This window comes from Vidua macroura, chromosome 2 (genome assembly GCF_024509145.1).
Source record: "Vidua macroura isolate BioBank_ID:100142 chromosome 2, ASM2450914v1, whole genome shotgun sequence".
Lineage (NCBI taxonomy): Eukaryota > Metazoa > Chordata > Aves > Passeriformes > Viduidae > Vidua > Vidua macroura.
The window spans coordinates 51,534,347-51,552,435 of record NC_071572.1 but is presented as its reverse complement, the minus strand read 5'-3'; the positions used below and the strand labels follow the sequence as shown (position 1 = coordinate 51,552,435).

At 34.0% G+C, this 18,089-nt stretch overlaps 1 protein-coding gene across 1 annotated transcript in view; it reads right to left on the bottom strand.

The window, feature by feature from the left end:
• Positions 1–18,089, bottom strand: part of DACH1 (dachshund family transcription factor 1) — a 356,660-nt gene that overhangs the window by 194,040 nt on the left and 144,531 nt on the right. Inside the window, exon 2 of the mRNA XM_053971477.1 lies at positions 12,680–12,795. Within this exon, the coding sequence (XP_053827452.1) occupies positions 12,680–12,795 (116 nt within the window). The remainder of the gene's footprint in view (positions 1–12,679; positions 12,796–18,089) is intronic.

Genomic DNA, 18,089 nt, shown 5'->3' with positions numbered 1-18,089 from the left:
GTGGCGCAAGAGAGACTTCTCTCTCCCTTGATAGCTTGAGTATTGATTATCTGAAGGGTGGTAATTTGATCAGGAATCCCGGGTGATGTTTCATGGTGGGTGTTTTAGGAATTGGGAGGAGGAGGGGTGTTTTAAAAGGTCTTCATCCTGGATTTAGTTTATGTGCTTTCAGTAGTAGTAGTAGTTTAATAAAGTTTTTTTTCCCTTTGTTATTAAGCTTGGGCCTGCTCTGCTCTGTTCCTGATAACATCTCACAGCATTTATTTGGGGAAGGTGCATTTTCATGGGGGCGCTGGCATTGCGCCAGTGTCAAACCATGACACTGGTATTCTTTGTAACTGTTAAAGTGCCAGTCCATTGCCCAAAGAAAGTTCTGTGAAACTCTTGCCTGGTCCCCTAGACAGGATGAGGGAATTAAATATGTTGAATTAATGGCAGGGGAAAAAATCCTAGGGAAAATCTTATTAGTATTTACTGTTATTCTTCATTTATTGTTACCCCTTCCAGAAAAATTTCTTTTTGCTATTAAAGGTCTAATTAAATAAATCTGAGTATTAAATGAAGTAGGTTTGAGAAAGGAGAGGGAAGATGGATGATATATTAAAATACTTATTCTTACCACAGTTCTGTGAGTTTATAAAGCACCATTTGCATAGTCCAAAATTCATGCCATGGCTAAAACTGTGTAATCTGGAATCAGTGAAATTTCCAGCACTCATTAAGGAAAATGCCTAAAATTAGGATGAATTAAGAATTCAGGGGACAGTTCAAAATAAGTCACAAAGGTGAGATTTCCGACCATTTGCAGAAAATTCTAAAATTCTTTTTCACATAGAATAAAAGTAAATATTTTCTCAGATCATGTGACTTGGAACTCAAGATATTTTGAGAAAATATAGTGTCTCAATACCAAGTTTAATATTTTGACTAATATAAACAAATTCACTACTAGTAATATGAGCTGAGATTCTGTTAAACAAATGGAAAACAAAAGTCATCATAAAACACTGAAGTAGCAGTAATAGCAGTAATAATAACAATAATAATATCAAGAGTTTTCTCCTGGAGTAAAGAAGAAAGCAATTAAAGAATCCAAAAAAAAGTTCCTGCAAGAAATTTTAATGAAAAAAGTCATCATATTTAACACACAATGGACAAATGGTATCCAGCTTTTGAACAGAAGGTGGAGAAATCAAGTTGCTTTTACTTAAACCAGAACTTCCAAATCAGAATTTTTAATTGCTTTCAGCTGCTTTTAGACTGCAGTAGTGATTAACTTTATTCAGCAGACATAAGTGCTCGTGTTCTAAAAGCCGGAGAGTTTTTGGCACTTGGTCTAATAAAAGATAAAACTTCCATAGAAACTTTGCCTCTAGTTTCTTTAAACAAAAAACACATTGGAAACTCAACAAGACAGACATTCAACCTAGTAGTGATTTTGTAGTATAGCTATAGTATAGAAAGCGTTCCGTAATTGGCCATGGACAATGCAAGAAAAAACTGGCCAGGAACTCTTCCTTGGGAAAACATATGGATAATTTTTTTTTTTTTTTTCCTTAGGTTGGGAAAGACTGTAATAAGAAAAAGATTTTGGATCTGCAGTTGAAAGCTGTGGGATGCATGCCTGCCATCCAAGGTGAAGAACAGCTCTGAACTGTTTTTATTTATCATTAATTTATTGGCACAGATGTAGCTATAAAAATCATATTCTTCACAGGAATCATAGCCTAAATAGTACAATCCCTTGCCAAGACTTTTCCTGGTGAACAAGCATTTGGGAGTTTTTTTCATTTAACTTAAGAATGCTCTGCAATGATAATACTAATTAATTTTGATTCTACATACATGTCAGCTTCTAACAGTCTTTCCCTATAGAATTTTATCCTGAATGATAACAGAAATAAATTTTCAGAGAAATACAAGTAATTCACATTTTATGTAAGAATGTTCTTATGGCTGTACTTAAAAAAATCTATATCCTCTTTCATAAGGAGTTATTCCACATTCCCCAAAAAGGATGCTTGCAGAGGCTAAAGTGCTGTATTTTTTGTCATTCACCTCTAGGAATATGATGCCCTCAGTGTGTTCAGCATTTGTATATCTGAGACATCAACACCTGAATATAACCTGAGCTTTCAACAGAGGAAAATAAATACTTCAAGAATTGTTTTGTCACACAGTCCCTGAGTTCACATGAACCATTGTTTTCTTCCACTTGAATGAAATATTAATCTAGTAGAATCTTTTGAGATACTTTTCAAAACAAATGGACTGATTGACAAAATGTCACCTTTCTCTTCTCAAATACTTGCACTGAATATTGTTTGGATGCTGAAAATCATTTAGGGTTTGATGGTCTTTTTTTCTTTTCTGTGTAGTCTGGTACTTACAAAAATAATGCACTGTTGTGATGTAGTAAATTACATGGTTATCAAATCACCCAAGTTACATTCTTTTATTCCCATTTCATATACATTTATTAAGCAAGGGTATAGGGAAATTCTATCATTTTTGCACTGTGTTAAGCAGCTCTTCTCACCATCTGAAGTCCCAGTTTAAGTGACATTACAGAGTCAGTATTCTAATGAAATAATTACATTTTCGTCTCTGTATATTGGATTGATACATCACAGCATATGTATTAAGGATTCAATTTATTGTCAAAAGAAACCATAAAAGTGACTTCATCCTTTTTAGCAGAGAGATTGCTTACCTATGATCATATCCTTGATTTTATGGTTCCTAGCAAGGTAGGTCTAGCAATCTGAGGCAACCACAAATGGAAATTTTTGGAATATGCAGATGACACCAAGTCTCAAATTCTGTATTTCCACTATAAAAGCTGGAAACATTCTTTAAGAAAATGCAGATGCAGAAGGAAATGCTATTCCATCAACTTTCCTCTTAGTAAGGGCAACTGGATTGTTCAAACTGTATATGTGGTCTTAGTGCTTGTGATAGCAGACAGCACAATGAATACAGAGAAAAGGAAATTTCATAAAATCATCTTCCCATTTAAAACACTCCTGACAACTTATCCTACTTCCCCTAGGCCAATCTAATTTCAGCTCCCCCTAAAAAAAGGGTAGTGTTGACAAAACCTTAATTCTCAACAAAACTTCTTGGTACACTGTCAGACTATATGCCATTTGTATAGATCTTGATGAGTTAAAATGACCCAGTAACATTATTAATTTTGTCTTGGTTTTCTTAAAAAAACTAGGTGCAGTTTTCCTTTCCCCAGCTTACTTAGTCTTAACATGCTACTGTTTTCTTATCTAGAAACTAATACATCATTAATTGAGGACCAACATCATTATGTAGTAACAGTAACATTCTCCTCAAACTAAGACTTTTCTTCCTAAATGCCAGGTCACATCTCTAATAGTAGTAGAAATATCAGTTTATTCTTTGCTGACAGCTTGAACACAGTATCTCATTGCAATTAAGACTGATCTGAAATGAGATTATTTAAGAGTCAATTGTAGAACATTCATAACTAAAAAACATTTCCGAAAAGCAAAAATGCAGGCTCCTCTGCACATACATACTGTGGAAAGAGAATAACTCTTGAAAGCTATTATATAAATACTATACCAACGCAGTCTTGTAACTTCTCAATACTCATGAACTAATACACAACAGCAAACAAACTAGCTTGTAAATAACTTGGTTATACTAATTCATAAAGAAGTTATCTCTCCAAGCACATCCCCTTCCCCCTCCTTTTCTCTCTTTCCTTCAACACAGCTACTTTCCCCAATTTCCATCCCTCTCTGCCTTCGTAATTGCTGTCTCAGGCACACAGCAAACAACCAACATATCTACCTGTGTCTGCAGTTTGAAGGAATAAGAGAAGTCTTCTCACATGAAATAAGGTTTTCAAACTGAGCATCTTGAATGCATGGAAACTCAGCTCATCAGCTCAGGTTTTCATAAACCACACGCTCTTGGAAGCACCTCCAGGACCAATAACCTATAGATTGGTTTCTGTTTGCAACAGAGTTCATCAGCACACAAACTGTTACAAAATGCACTCAACTTCACATCACTAAACAGTTATGACACTGATTGCCAAACAGAAAGCAATTCTCACTTGATATGGAATCAAGTTTGACTATTTGGCCTTGTAATCCCAAACTTGAACCAGAACAACCTTCCTTTTCAAAAACCTTCTCCCACTTAAGACTACTTTATGATAACTCTAATATATTGCACAGGACAACATCAGTAACAACAGTACCGTGCACTGTGAACAACTGAGAGTGGATTCATTGCAATTCTTATAGTATTGTACAATTGTACAATTGATAGCACACTATGAATTGTGTCTTGTACAATTCATGCAGGCAATGTTCCTAAAGCTGTAAGTCCTAAGGATGACTCACAGTGGCTGGTTCTCCTTGGAAAACTCTATTCACAGAACCATAGAATCTGCTGAGTTGGAAGGGACCCATCAGGATCATCAAATCCAACTCTTGGCCCTGCACAGGATACCCCAAGAGCCTGCGAATAAATTAATATAGTAGTTAGCTAGTTACATTTTTTCCAAGTTGTAATCTTCTACAGCTTGCTAGATAAAATAATGCTTCCTTGCATACTTTTCCTGAAAATACCAATTACTTAAGTAAATTCTGAAGTCTACCTACATCATATATAATAAAACAAAAACACTTGGGCTACCTGACATAGTTTCTGGAAATTCCCTTCATATTTAAGTCCTTGCATGAACTCTGCAAAACTCCAAGCAGATAGATTGTTCTTAACCAGGAAACAATCATATGAAATAATGACATTTGACACTGCCTTCCCCCAAAAAGCCTGAACTGAGCAGAAAACATTAAGCTGCAGTTTTTTCCTAGACTTTAGAGAATCCCCAAATATATGGTGATGAAAACATGGACCATAACTTTGGAATAAATTTGAAGGGGCATTTTTATTGAATGCAAATCAAATTTAAAATCAAGAGAAGAAAATCATTCACCCTTCATTGAGCGTGTCATGCAAGGACATAAGGAGTCTAACTCTACAGGAAAGGAGCTGGGCACCCCCATAACATTCAGGAACTTCAAGTGGTCATGATGATGCAGAACTACAGTCAGCAACATGAGGGAACTGAGCTGTGTACCAGACCTTGCTATGTTCACCCTAAGAACTACCATCTTCCTATTTTGCTACAGCTAAGAGCTCAAAGTGTCTGCAGTTCTAAGATGTTATTCCAAATTCAACAGTTCAGGTTCATTTCTAGTGGCAGCATTTAACAAAATAATACTCTGTATTTCATGTTTAAAATGACAATGTGTTGCTTGCTCTACATAAGTTTCGTTTGGAACAAATTAGAGATTAAATTATTTGGAATCAAATTATTTTGGCTGAACATTCTCAATAAAAAGCAGGAGTGGGTAGAAAACCAACAGGTTTATGGCATAAAAAAAACTGTAAACACAGGATTATGATTATCTTGATGCTTTTCTATTGAAAGACTCTGCCTGAAAGCTGAGCAACAAGAAAATCTCAGTATAACCCACAACTTAGAAGCTTACAATTTGAATAATTTCATTTTAAGAAACAAACAGCATATTCTGCAATATATATATTTTCAAACATTTTTTCAATTACATTTAATAGAATGTTGGGATTCAGAAAGTTATAGAAACATTTCCATTACTAGGTCCTAATGTAGTCACTGATAACTTCACCACATATCTGCCTTTAAGAATAAGGTTTTAATTGCTTTCTTTTGTATCAAGAGTTTGGTGTTTTCTTTGTTTTTAATTTTATTTCAGTTTACATGTTACTTGTTTTACAGAAAACTGTTATGATAACAGACTGTTAATTAAATGCTGTTCTGAAAAGTGGGGAGCTTTTTCTCCCGAAGTGTTTAATATAATTCAACTATTTGAAACAAGAAACTGGAACTGGGGAGAGGGTGACTTCCAAAGTCAGAAACTTTTTCTTTTTTTATGATCATGTTAAATCCAGCCTGAAAAGCTGCCTATATAATTAATATATTATATATATATATAATTATCACATATCATTAAAGGCTAATCTAATATATTCTAGTAGTTCATCTTCACAGAATATGGCCATTCAACTGGGATCCTACATAACTGTCACAGGAATAGCATTCTTATGGGGAAATTCAGGAATCATACTGATTACAAACTTAGCTTTCAGAAGGCAAAATTATTCTGTGATCCAGGAAGAAACAAAAACCTTTTATCTCATATTTTCCACTAAAAGGTAAAAAAATCTCTGCATATCACAACCTGAGTACTCACAAGATTCAAGTAGAAGAGAGGATTCACTAGCTTATAACTAAAGCTTAAAACTTGAATAACTTCACTCAGTTTCTTTTTGAGTACCTTGAGCATGTTGAGGTACATTACTACCTTCACTGCTTAAATAATTAATCCCAGAGTCTCTTTTGAAGTGAACCAACTTGTTGCCTTTACATCAAAAAGGCTGAGAGCATTTCTGGAAACAGTTCAGTCTAGGGAAGGCTCTCAACAGGCAGTGGGTGAACATGAATGATATGTGACTCTGACTTAACACCGTTTTCCAACAGTATCTTTAAAGCTTTAAATATATGTAATGTTGTATGATACAATGTTGCAAAATGTACAAGAGCTTCATCATTAAACATTCTTAATAAAAAAGGTTCAATTTCTGCATGTAATTCTTGGTTTTAAAAAGATTTTATGACTGAAAAATGTAAGGGACTCACTGGAACTCAAAATTAGTGAGCTTCCAGAAGCAGTTTTCAGTGATAAATCCTCTTGTGCTAAAGCAGAATACAGCTAGCTGTTCAGTGGGATGATAGCATGACAAAATTATGACTGTTTTCAGGATATGACAGGTGGCCTGAATTACACCTTAATTATTATTTTTAAAACGATGAAAAAATTTACATTTACAGAATTGAGTCAGTTTATTTTCCCACTGATACATCAACTAGTGAACACAACAGAAGCTTTCACATTAATTATAATGACTACTTCCTTAATGAAGTGCAAAAATGTTTTGTGTAATTTGTTCAGTCTCTTGAATTAGGTTACAGTTTGTCACTCTCAAAGCAGGACTTTGTTGCTTATTTGTACAGTAAGTTAGTTCAGTCCCAACAGATAAACAGCTCATCATCCTATAACACCAATCAAAACCAAGCTTAACGATAAAAATAATTTAACACTAATAACCAAAATACGGTGTTAACATGGAATGTATTTGAAAAACAAATAAGCAATAGCACTCAGTTTTACCGATGTGTATCTTTTTAACCAACACAGGACCTCAGAAGGTACCCAGTGCATAAAATAAATAACTGAATAATAGATTTGCTTCTCAAAATTAGTATGTAATTCCAATTTACAGCTTCTAGCCCCTGGAATACTCACAGAAATCAACTCTATTCATTTCAGTAAATTAAACCTATTTTTAAGACCTTACAGGATTGAGACTGTCAGGAGGAAACACTTCTAACTACAGATTTTATTTCTTGGCAATATGATGTGGATAGAGTAACAATGATAATTATATTTTAACCATTCTTTCAGTCTGCCTAATACAACATAAATAACTATGAGCCAGAGAAAATGAAATTATTTAATTATGTGATTAATCTTTCTTTAAACACCAAATAATTTCATCATCTACTTTTGCAAAAACATTACCACACTTTATCAATCGCTGCATCTGTGAATGATGCTTGCCCTCCAAGCTGAAATAATCTATACAAAACCTTTCAACTCTCTCCTTACTCTAACTTCCCATAAAAATGCTTTGTGGTGTGAAGAATTTTGTACAAGATGGAAGTTAGACTATACTTATATTGATTCAGGCCCACAGCAAGAGAGAAAATAAGGATGAGATTAGAAATTACATCTTCAGATTACCACTTAAGAAAAGAAAAAGAATGGTTTAATAGAGGAGAGCAGTTACAATTCATACACATTAAACATTTTAGAGGAAGCTTAAAATCCTTACACTGGAACAGTTTGGATTCAGATTGGAATAGTTATATAGAATCATAAAGCAAACCTGTTCAAAATAATAATAATAATAGCAACAATAATTACTCAGATTAATTTAATGCAAAACTAATGTAATAAATTAAACATGCATTGAAATTACTTTTTTTAATTGACAAAGATGTATCTATAGATATATATCAGTATATGAATATATGATATACATCATATCCTGCCCTATGCCAGCGATTTCCAAAAGCAGTTTATAGTCTCATTGTATCTTTGAAAGGTGCCATTCCTGAAATAAGCACAAGAGATTGCAGTTACTCATTTTGTCACCCATAGATTTCAGACTCAGTAGGTCAAGTTGTAGAAGAATTAAGCAAGAAGTTTTAAAAGCAGCTTCAAAACCTAAAATACTGAAGAATAATTACCAAAATAATTAGAAAAGTGAAAAAATTTGCTTTTTAAAGTTTGTATTAAAAAGGAAATATCATTTTATATGTTATATGTTGTAGCTACTCCAGACATGAAAGTACAGACTACGAATTATATCATACATTCAGGACATACAGCACTTCTTTTCTGATTGATCACAATTACAATCATCCAGTGTTTCAACTTTAAACAACTTTTGAAGTATGTTAGCCAAGAAAAGATCTGCAGTACACAGAGACAGCAGATCAAAGTTAACTATGATGAGCCATACATTTTTGGAAGGATTTCAAGGTGTTACCTAGATAAGCTGGAAACGTCACTACAGCTGTTTGAGCCTACACCAAATTCTTTTTTCTGACTACACCATTTGTAACATAGGCAGATTTTAATTCTCTGGACAATTTCTGAAGCTCTTCATTTTCTGTTATTACACATTTCTCATTTTGTCACATTATCAAAGGTCCTACATATTTATTTTCATAAATATAAGATTATCTTTTGTGAAGTCTTTGTGAAGTCTTCTAAAAATCTGGGAGCAGTCTGTAAATTGACCTTAATGAAAGACAGTGGATAGATCAGCAATTGTGGGTAATAGTTAATTGTAATAAAATAGACAGAATATCAACTGAAGGGTGATCCTCACTTCTTCAATTTATAGTTCATTAAAAACATGTGGAATATTATACCTTTTTTCTCTTTTATTTTCCTTCTGTATATCATTCCTGCATCTCATCTTAGTCCCTAAATACTTCCATAAAGCAAGTTCATTCTAAGTGATGATGCAATGTTCTCTGCATTCATTTTCAGAGATTATATCAGTGATATAAAATATTTTCAAGGGTTCCTTAATTTGACCTCCTACAAAAATATACAGTCCTGGAATATCATGAGAAATTTCAGCATACAGTTTAATACCAGTATTATTTGCATACATAAATGATGCATGCAGAACCAGTCACTTTAGAAATCAAGATTTCCTCCTTTAAATCTCTATTTCTGTATTATGCAGCACATTTCAAAAAAAGGAAAATTTTCAAGTAAAAATCGTGTATTAAATCATAGCATCATGTATCCTAGATATACCTAATAATTGCAGACCTCTATACTTAAAGAGCATTAAATAGCACATAAGTGTTTGTGTGATCACCTGTACTTTTTTGTAGGCAGGAAAGAAACTTAGTTATTACACTCAGATTATTAAATCAATCAGAAAGTTTAAAAAGAAGTTATAGCAAAGAAAAAAATAATAGAGAAAGAAGGGGTAGGAAGCACTTAATAATCTGGTAATTTTATTTTTTTTTCTGCTTAGAGCTGGATACTAACAGGAAATTCACACTTCACAAACTTCTCAAATGAAGAACCATCTTTTGGAATTTCTGACATATTAATAAAGACATAAGAGACCTGGGACTGCTCACCCTGGTGAAGACATGGGGGTATCTTACTAATGTGCATGAAAACCTGGTAAAGACAGAGACAGAGCCAGACAGCTCAAATCTGGTCCAACAAACACAAATTGAAATACAGGAAATTCCATCAAGACATAAAAAAAAAAAAAAAAATCAATATTATTATGAGAGTAGTGAAACATTATAATAAGTTGCAAAGAGACATCGTGGTGTCTATCCTCAAAGATACTCATGGAATCTCAAGTGAACAAAGTCCTGAACAACCTGCTCTGAGTGATCTTACTTTAACCAGCAGAGGCTGGACTAGGAAATTCGGAATCAAATTGTTTTGTGGTGTCTGACAACCTCAATTAGTCAGTGTTTTTCTTTATATACAGTCAAAATATGGAGCAAAACTTCAAAATTGGCAAGATTTTTCTTGTATCAACTAATGTGACAGCATATAACAATGGCACCTACATCATCTACTGCAATTATCGCAGCCTTTTCTTTGTAGGGCTCTTACAGTAGTTTTGGTACTTATTTACAGTGTAGACCCACAAATTTTCATTGTTTTCAACTCATAAGATCAGACTGTAAGTCTATTTTTATACTTGCCTCTCTATAAAATGCTGGAATGACTGTAATGTAGCACTGCTGTCATGATGCTCTTTATCTTAGTTGAACCTTTGCATACCTCATGGGAAAACAAGACCCCAAAGCTCTCTTCTACCAGAGTTATTGTTTGCATTTTTTGTGCTGTTTGAGACTCAACACCACCAAAATGGGAAAAAAAATCATACCACTCCTTCTGTTGTCATGTAATATGAAACCAGTTCAAATGTAATAGCAATTGCATTTAAACCTTTCTTCTTTTACAAGAGACTCACAAAGCATTACCATCCAAAAAGGATTTGATGAATGATAATCTTACATATGCCTATTTTCTTTAATTTTGAATTATTTTCTTCTATTTTTTTCAATCACCATTTTTAAAAGATTTGCATCTGGTTTTGTGGGCTGATACTTTAAGAAATTGGATCTCTGGTTTTAGTACCATATATTTTTATTGTTAACTTGTTATGACTAGCTTTAAAGGACTAGAGAGGAATTGGATACTTTTAGGCATTAGTTGTGGTTTTAAACTGCTTTCTTAAAATAAAAAATCAAGAGGTGCTCTGCTTTAAGATATTATCTGTAACACAAAACCCCAAATGATACTGTTGACAAGGTTTCTTTTCCCATCTCCTTCTTTTTGGCCTGCTTATTTATCTCTGACTTCTTTCATCTCCTTTCTACTTTTCACATGCATTGTTTTCTTTGATATTTTCCTTCCTTACTTCCTCCAAATAATTTCCCTTCGCTTCTGCAATTTTTGATCTCTCCCTCATGAACATGAATGTTTCCACCCAATAAAAACTTTCATTCTCTCCCCACACAGATCCCATCTACTATTGTCATGTTGCATTCACTCTGCACGATCTCTATTTTTTATATAAGATTTTATCCTGTGAACTCTATAGTATAAAGTATTTCAATCCAAATTTTTTTTTTTTGCTGCCCAGACTACCACTATGAGTTCTACTTGCCTGACATTTTTCCATACTCAACTACATTCTAAGTCCCATCCCTCTTTCTCTCTCCTTATTTTATACCTCTCTCCTACCAATCTTTGTTGTCTGACTTCTGTTCATTTTGTCACTTCTATTCATTTTTAAAAAAGTTTAAACTTCAAATAAAATATTTCTAGCTATGTGTCTATCTCACCATGTAAAGAAGCTCCTGAGCCTAAGGCCAAAGTACAGGTATCCTTTTGTCCACTGAGCTAAGCCTTCTTCACCTTCCTCCTTCCTCCAGACAAGATATTTGCATTCAAACAGTTTCTGGTATTTGTTGTTTCCTGAACTGAGCATTTCTTTTGAGAATGTTAGTCATCTGTGACCAAAATCATGCCAAGAATCATGCTCGTACTTAGAGAGACATGATCATGGCCATGGACTCAAACATCCACCCATACATCCAGTCCACAAGATCAAGTAATATTTCTCTCTATTTGTCTAGTTAATTATTTTTCCTTTTCCTTAGAGAAAATCAGTGTTAGAGACTGAGCCATTGAAATAAGCAGGAAATAATTGGGCAAGAAGCAGAAGCTCAGGTGGACTTTGCTGAAACAAGTCCCAGAGTTTAACTGGTCTGTAACATGGAGAGAGAGAGAATATGGCACCACCAGCAGCTTGACTATTAGGTGCCTCCATCTTTGGGTGACTGTTCATCTCCCTGCAATACAGCCTTTCTTAATTTAACTATGTCTAAGAGCAAGTCACTGCTAGGAGATGGTACAGTAACTTTCAAAAGAAAATAGTAGTATGAGAAACAGATTGTTACAGAACTTTATATTAGTGTAAAGCCTCAGGAGACATATCAAAAATAGAATTTCAGGATGAAAAATTAAGAAAGATGTGTGCAGCATGGAGTTATTTTAACTAACTCAGTTTCTTCAGGCAACTATATTCCTGATGACATTATCTAATGAAGCAAAGCAGCAAAAAAAAGCAGAAGATATCTGATCTATTAAAAATGAATAGGGAGATTATTGTCTAATGATAGGTAATTCATGCTTTGAAAGGTTTTTGTTTATAAAGAAAAAGAATGGGAAAAAATCATAAAGGATTATTATTTGTTCAGTTATTCGGAAGTACTAAGATGCCACAATTTCTATTACATAAATAGAAATAAAACATGTTTGTGTACTAATAATGTGACACTAGGGGAAGTATTGTGATATTTGTCTGCTGCTTTCCTAGACTGTTAATCTATTAACAAGTGGATATAAGCCATGAATTCAAATGATTGTCTGTGTGAAGGTGTCTCTAGTGATCCTACCTGTTGGCGGGATGATTCCAGGAGACATTAGGCCGGGGACAGAATGTGGCATGATATGAGAATTCTCTGGGGAGGTGACACTTTGAGTCCTCTTAGGAGGCCTTCCAGGTCTAGAACTGAAACAAACAAACAAAAAAATTTTTACAATTAAGCTGTTGTCTTACACATCATTTCAAAGTTGTTTCAAGTGGTAACATGGACTGTAAATAAATTTGTTTCAAGGACGGTTGCTTTTGCAGTTAGATGTAATAGACTTCCATCACTAATTAGATTACATGCTGAATTCATTTTCCTCATTGAAGATCAGCCGCTCTTGATGCATAATTCATAGCCTGCACCTCGTTACCTGCTTCTTCACATTAATATCTATACACAGTTTGAATTGCCTCGTTTGCATATGCTAAAGTTCTGCATGCAGCCTTCAGCACGAAAATTATGCACTAACTTGTAATAATTATTACAGTCAGCCTGCTATTGATTTATGAGACTTTTAAAAACCAAATATGTGTAGTACTTGTAATGAATGATATTTTAAGGTTCTTCAGGAAATTAAAAGGCAATGGCTGCCTAAGGAAATGTTCTGCTTGTTTGATTTAATACTACAGTTAGCTGGGAGGTGGAATGAAAGAGTGATTCAGACCTATAGCACATTTTTCGATGATATGTTTTATTACTTCGCACTGCTAGCCTGATATCTAGATGATAAATGACAATACATATCTAATGTGTGAAAAGGTCTTGCAATTTCTTTATTTTTTGTCATTTAAAAGATAAGTCAAGTTATCATTTAACCCTTATTCTATTTAAAGTGAAAATCTCACTAAGACACCTTACTTTAAATATACTACTTTATGTCAGAAAGGACTCGGAATTATTTGTACAATACTGTTGAGCAAAAGCCATCACAGCAGCTTACATGTGTCCAGTATGGAAAAATAAAGGGCTTCAGGTTTAAGCACTCCTTGTCTGTTAAATGCTCACATACACAACTTTCCAACTCCTAGATTGCCTAAGTAGCATACAAATTAGAGACGGATGACCATGAAAATACTTTTTACCCACTTACATACAAATATGTAATATTTGCTCATACAATATATATGCAAAGGTTTGTATTCCTATGTACAAATCATATCATGGTACCACTGCAACATCCTGTAACTGCTCATTTAGGGGACATTGTGGAATAACTTCACAGAATAAAGTGATGTGCTGCTCTAAAACTCCAGTGTTTTAAAATAGTGTCTAAAACCTATGATCTGCCAAACATTTGAAGTTCTTCATTTGTTTCAGAGCAAGAAATAAAGATGGGTATGGAAGGTTTTGCTCCTCAGGTCCTCATACTAACAAAACTCTAATCAGGGATAATGGCATTTCTAGATATGCTGGGACTGCAGAATGAGGCAGATAACAAAATATCTCTGTTTTCTATTCATATTAGTTTCCATCGTGTTTGGAAATACTTTTTTTCGGCACCTTCTACAACCTAACTTTAATAAACCAAAAACAATCAAAGTACAAAGCATTTTCTTGAAGTTTAATGATTCAAGGCCTTGAGTCATTAACCTTAACTGATCATTAATTCCCAACTTAATGTCCTGAGCTGAGGTCATTATTAAAATTATAAGCTTGGTAATTTCTTTGATTGGTTTGGCATTTTTTATTTTCTTTAATGTAAACAAAATTGTCATATGTTCAAAACAACAAGAAAAACAGTTGTAGAAAAAGAACATTGTGTTATTCCAGATCACAAAACCAAATTAAATGTCTTCGGATTTTCTTTGCTATTTCCTTCGTGATTTACAATAAAAATAAACATACCATGAATACACATAAAAGTGAACAAAACATTATAGACAAAAAATGATCTGATTTCAATGGAGTGTTTCTAATATATTCACCCACCAAAAAATGCCACTGTGTAGGAAAACTTTAATGGTTTCATTTAAGTATCTGTGATGAAGTACTCAAATCACTATTGTGATATGACTATTGAAGGGTCTGACAGCAGCATAACAGAACACAAGCAAGGCAATGTGGCACAATGCACAATGTCCCAATGAATTCCAGGTCTTTGTAAAAAGCAAGTTCACACCTGCAAAGATTCTCTTTGATGTTAACTACCAAGTATAGCCATGGTGAAGCCTGGATGCTTTTGTCTTTGATTTTGAGGAATAAAACCACTCCTCTTCAAAGCCTAAGGGAAGACAGTCATGGACCAAATCTCTAAACAAAGGTCAGCAGCAAATTATAGGTGAGTGATACTGAAATACCCAAGGCAGAACTCTTCCTTTGGTCATCTTCTACAATCAAATTGCTTGTGCTATTTTATACAAAAGCCAGGGGGTCACACTCAAAGCCATAAGCAAGTCCAGCAACCACCCCTAAAGAGAGCTGCAACTCCACTCCATGATGTACCCCAAAGTTTACTGAGTAAATGTTTTCATAAAGTCCTAAACTCCCAAATCCAATCTTACTAATAATATTTCACCCAGTAGATGGTTGGGCACTGGGAGGAGGCTCCCCAGGAAAGTGGTCACAGCACCGAGCCTGGCAGTTCAAGGAGTGTCTTGACAACGCTCTCAGGCACATGGTGTGACTCGGGGATGGTCATGTGCAAGGGCTAGGAGCTAGACTTGATCCTTATGGAGCCATTCCAACTCAGCTTATTCTGTGATTCTATTTATATGAAATTTCTGAGATGGGAACCTATTTAATCCTGATAAATTTTTTAAGGGACACTAGTTCCAATCTACTATTAAAAGGCCTTTACCTATTTAAGAAAGGTGGGTTTTTTCCTAATAACAAGGCAGGAAAACACTGTAAGACAAATTAAGAATTATTTCTTAAGGCCTAGAAGATCTGATTTAGAGGCATGGTAGACTATGCAATACACAATTCAAATTAATATATCTAATTGTCTTTAATAACTGAGTGGCAATACTTGACTTAATTTGTTAGTTGTCATTTGTTAAGCATATGTTTCATACTACTAACTTGAAATACTACCATTTTGTAAGATTTGTTTTCAAACTATAAGAATTGCAAGAATTTTATATGAACCAATACCAAAGTTGCGGGGGAAATGGCACAAAAAAAATAATTTAAAAAAGAATCACTTTGACTAGAATTGAAAACTCACATGTTGTTTTGTAGTTCATTATCATTTTTATAGCTATATGATAAAGTCTTTAAAAAAAACATCAAAAGCATTGCAAATTAGTTTAACTATCATAAACAGGATGATAAAAATAACTTAATAAATCATTTTCATAGTATTTTTCATAAACTTGAGTAAAGACCTACTTATTTTTAGATTAGGGAATGTTCATTTTCACTCCAAGATAAGAAACCTTCAAATTACTGATCATATTCCTATTTCTGTATCAAAATCAGTAGATTTGTCTTCAGTATAAAAAAATAAACATAATTTAAGTAGGTATGAGTTGATTTATTATGTAAAAGATATATTTAAATGCCAGAACAATCAGTAATCTTTTCTTCTAGTTGATGACGCTATGATACAAAAATCATCATCTAAAAGCTGATGATAATACTATTTTTACTCAAATTTAGACTTTGCATATAAGCTTTTATAGACATATAGAAGACATGTGTGAATACCTAGGGTTATAGTACAGATAAGTCAAGGAGTGTTTTGGGACTCCACAAGACGACACTGGAAGAAACAGTGCTACATCTGGAAGTCATAGATGATCTTCCTGTCTACTCTTTTGTTCTTCAACGAGTAAATTAGAGAAAGCAGAAATTAGACAATATCAACAAAGATTCAAGGAAGCCACAAGATTAACTGTTCTAAAGACCAGGGGAGAAGTCTGTAGGGAAGTTAGCAGTTCCTTGTGAACTGCATTAGAAAAGATATCCAATGGACTGTCAGTCTGCTTTTAGAAATATGAATAAGTTAGATATTCTCTGCTCTAAAACTTAAATTTTCACATGTGAGATAACATACGTTGAAGAAGAAAATGAAAGCTTTCTACAAGACTATGTATTACTAACTTAGTAATCAAGTTTTTGAAGTGAAGCACCTAAATGTATTTATTCCCATGAAAATCCATCAGCCTTCTATAAGCTTGTGTCAGTTTGTGATAAAATTATCAGACTTTTCTCAAGTCTTAAAAGACATTCCCACAGACAACTGATCTTTATTTTTGTAGAAATTATCATGGTTTACAGTTACAATATGCCATTATGTGAACGAGGAACTGAAGGTGCAGATTAGTGAATCTTGAAAGTCTCAAATATTTTCTTCACTAACATCAGCTAATTAGATAAACAGAACACTTTCCAGAATGACTGAAAATAAATCCAGTAATTTTTGGACAGATTTGTATTTCATCTCTTCAATTTCATAAATACATCAAGGAATACTATGGCTGTAGCATTTTCATCTTTGAAGAAAAAGGGTGTATTTGTCTACTCCACTGTGATTAGCATGAGAAGCAACTGAGACTACATTTAAGGCTGAGAATATGGTTATTTCTTGGTCTTTTGATCAACATGTATTAGTCTTCTATCCTTTCTGTCTTACCAAATCTAGAAAACAACAGATGGCTGAATTAAAGAATAAGAAATGGAAGAATGTGTGTTCCTTATCTCTTAAAATGTTGTGCTTTGATAGTATTTTTAAGGGTTTACATAATTTCAGTTATATGATCAAGTATGAGCTTGCTCCTAGAAATGTTTTGATAGGGCTAAACAATTAAAAGCAGACATCATCAACAGAAAACCCAGCCCTGTACAATCACATGGAAAGAGACAGCAGGACAATAGTATGGGCTCATCTGCTTGGCTTTAAATGTAACCAGGCTGCATTCAGCTCTTATTACTATCTGCCAGAAAACAGACTTGATGTTAAAATTTAAGGGTCTCATCCTTGAAAGCCTTAGATAAGTAGACCTCCTACTGATTTCTGTTAAGAGCTTTGAGCACCAAGGAAGGTTTGGCACCAAAACAGCTGAAACTCTTCATGAGTAGTATATAATTCTCAGAGCGCATCACTAGCATTTTACAGATGACTAATTGCATGGCAAAACATGTGCTAGGAAACTAAAAGTGCTCAAAAATGTTGAGATAATGCTGTGATTTATCTTTCTCGTGTCCTGATTTTGAGGAACAGTTGTGCAATATTAACATTTGACTAATAAAGTTCTACTCCTTAAAATTATTTTTATTAAATACATGAAGCACCCCTAAAGAAAACTGCAAGTCTTAACCAGTAGTAAGAAGGCAAACTGCCTTTCCTGCCAAAATTAATTAATTTCAGAGTTTGTTTTCTACATGTGAAGGGTTATTTTTAATCTTGTCTGTGAGCAAGTTTAGTGCACAGAAATATTGTCCTCATCTGCAGCTGGGCATACATGATACAGTGAAGTTACCACTGGCCAGG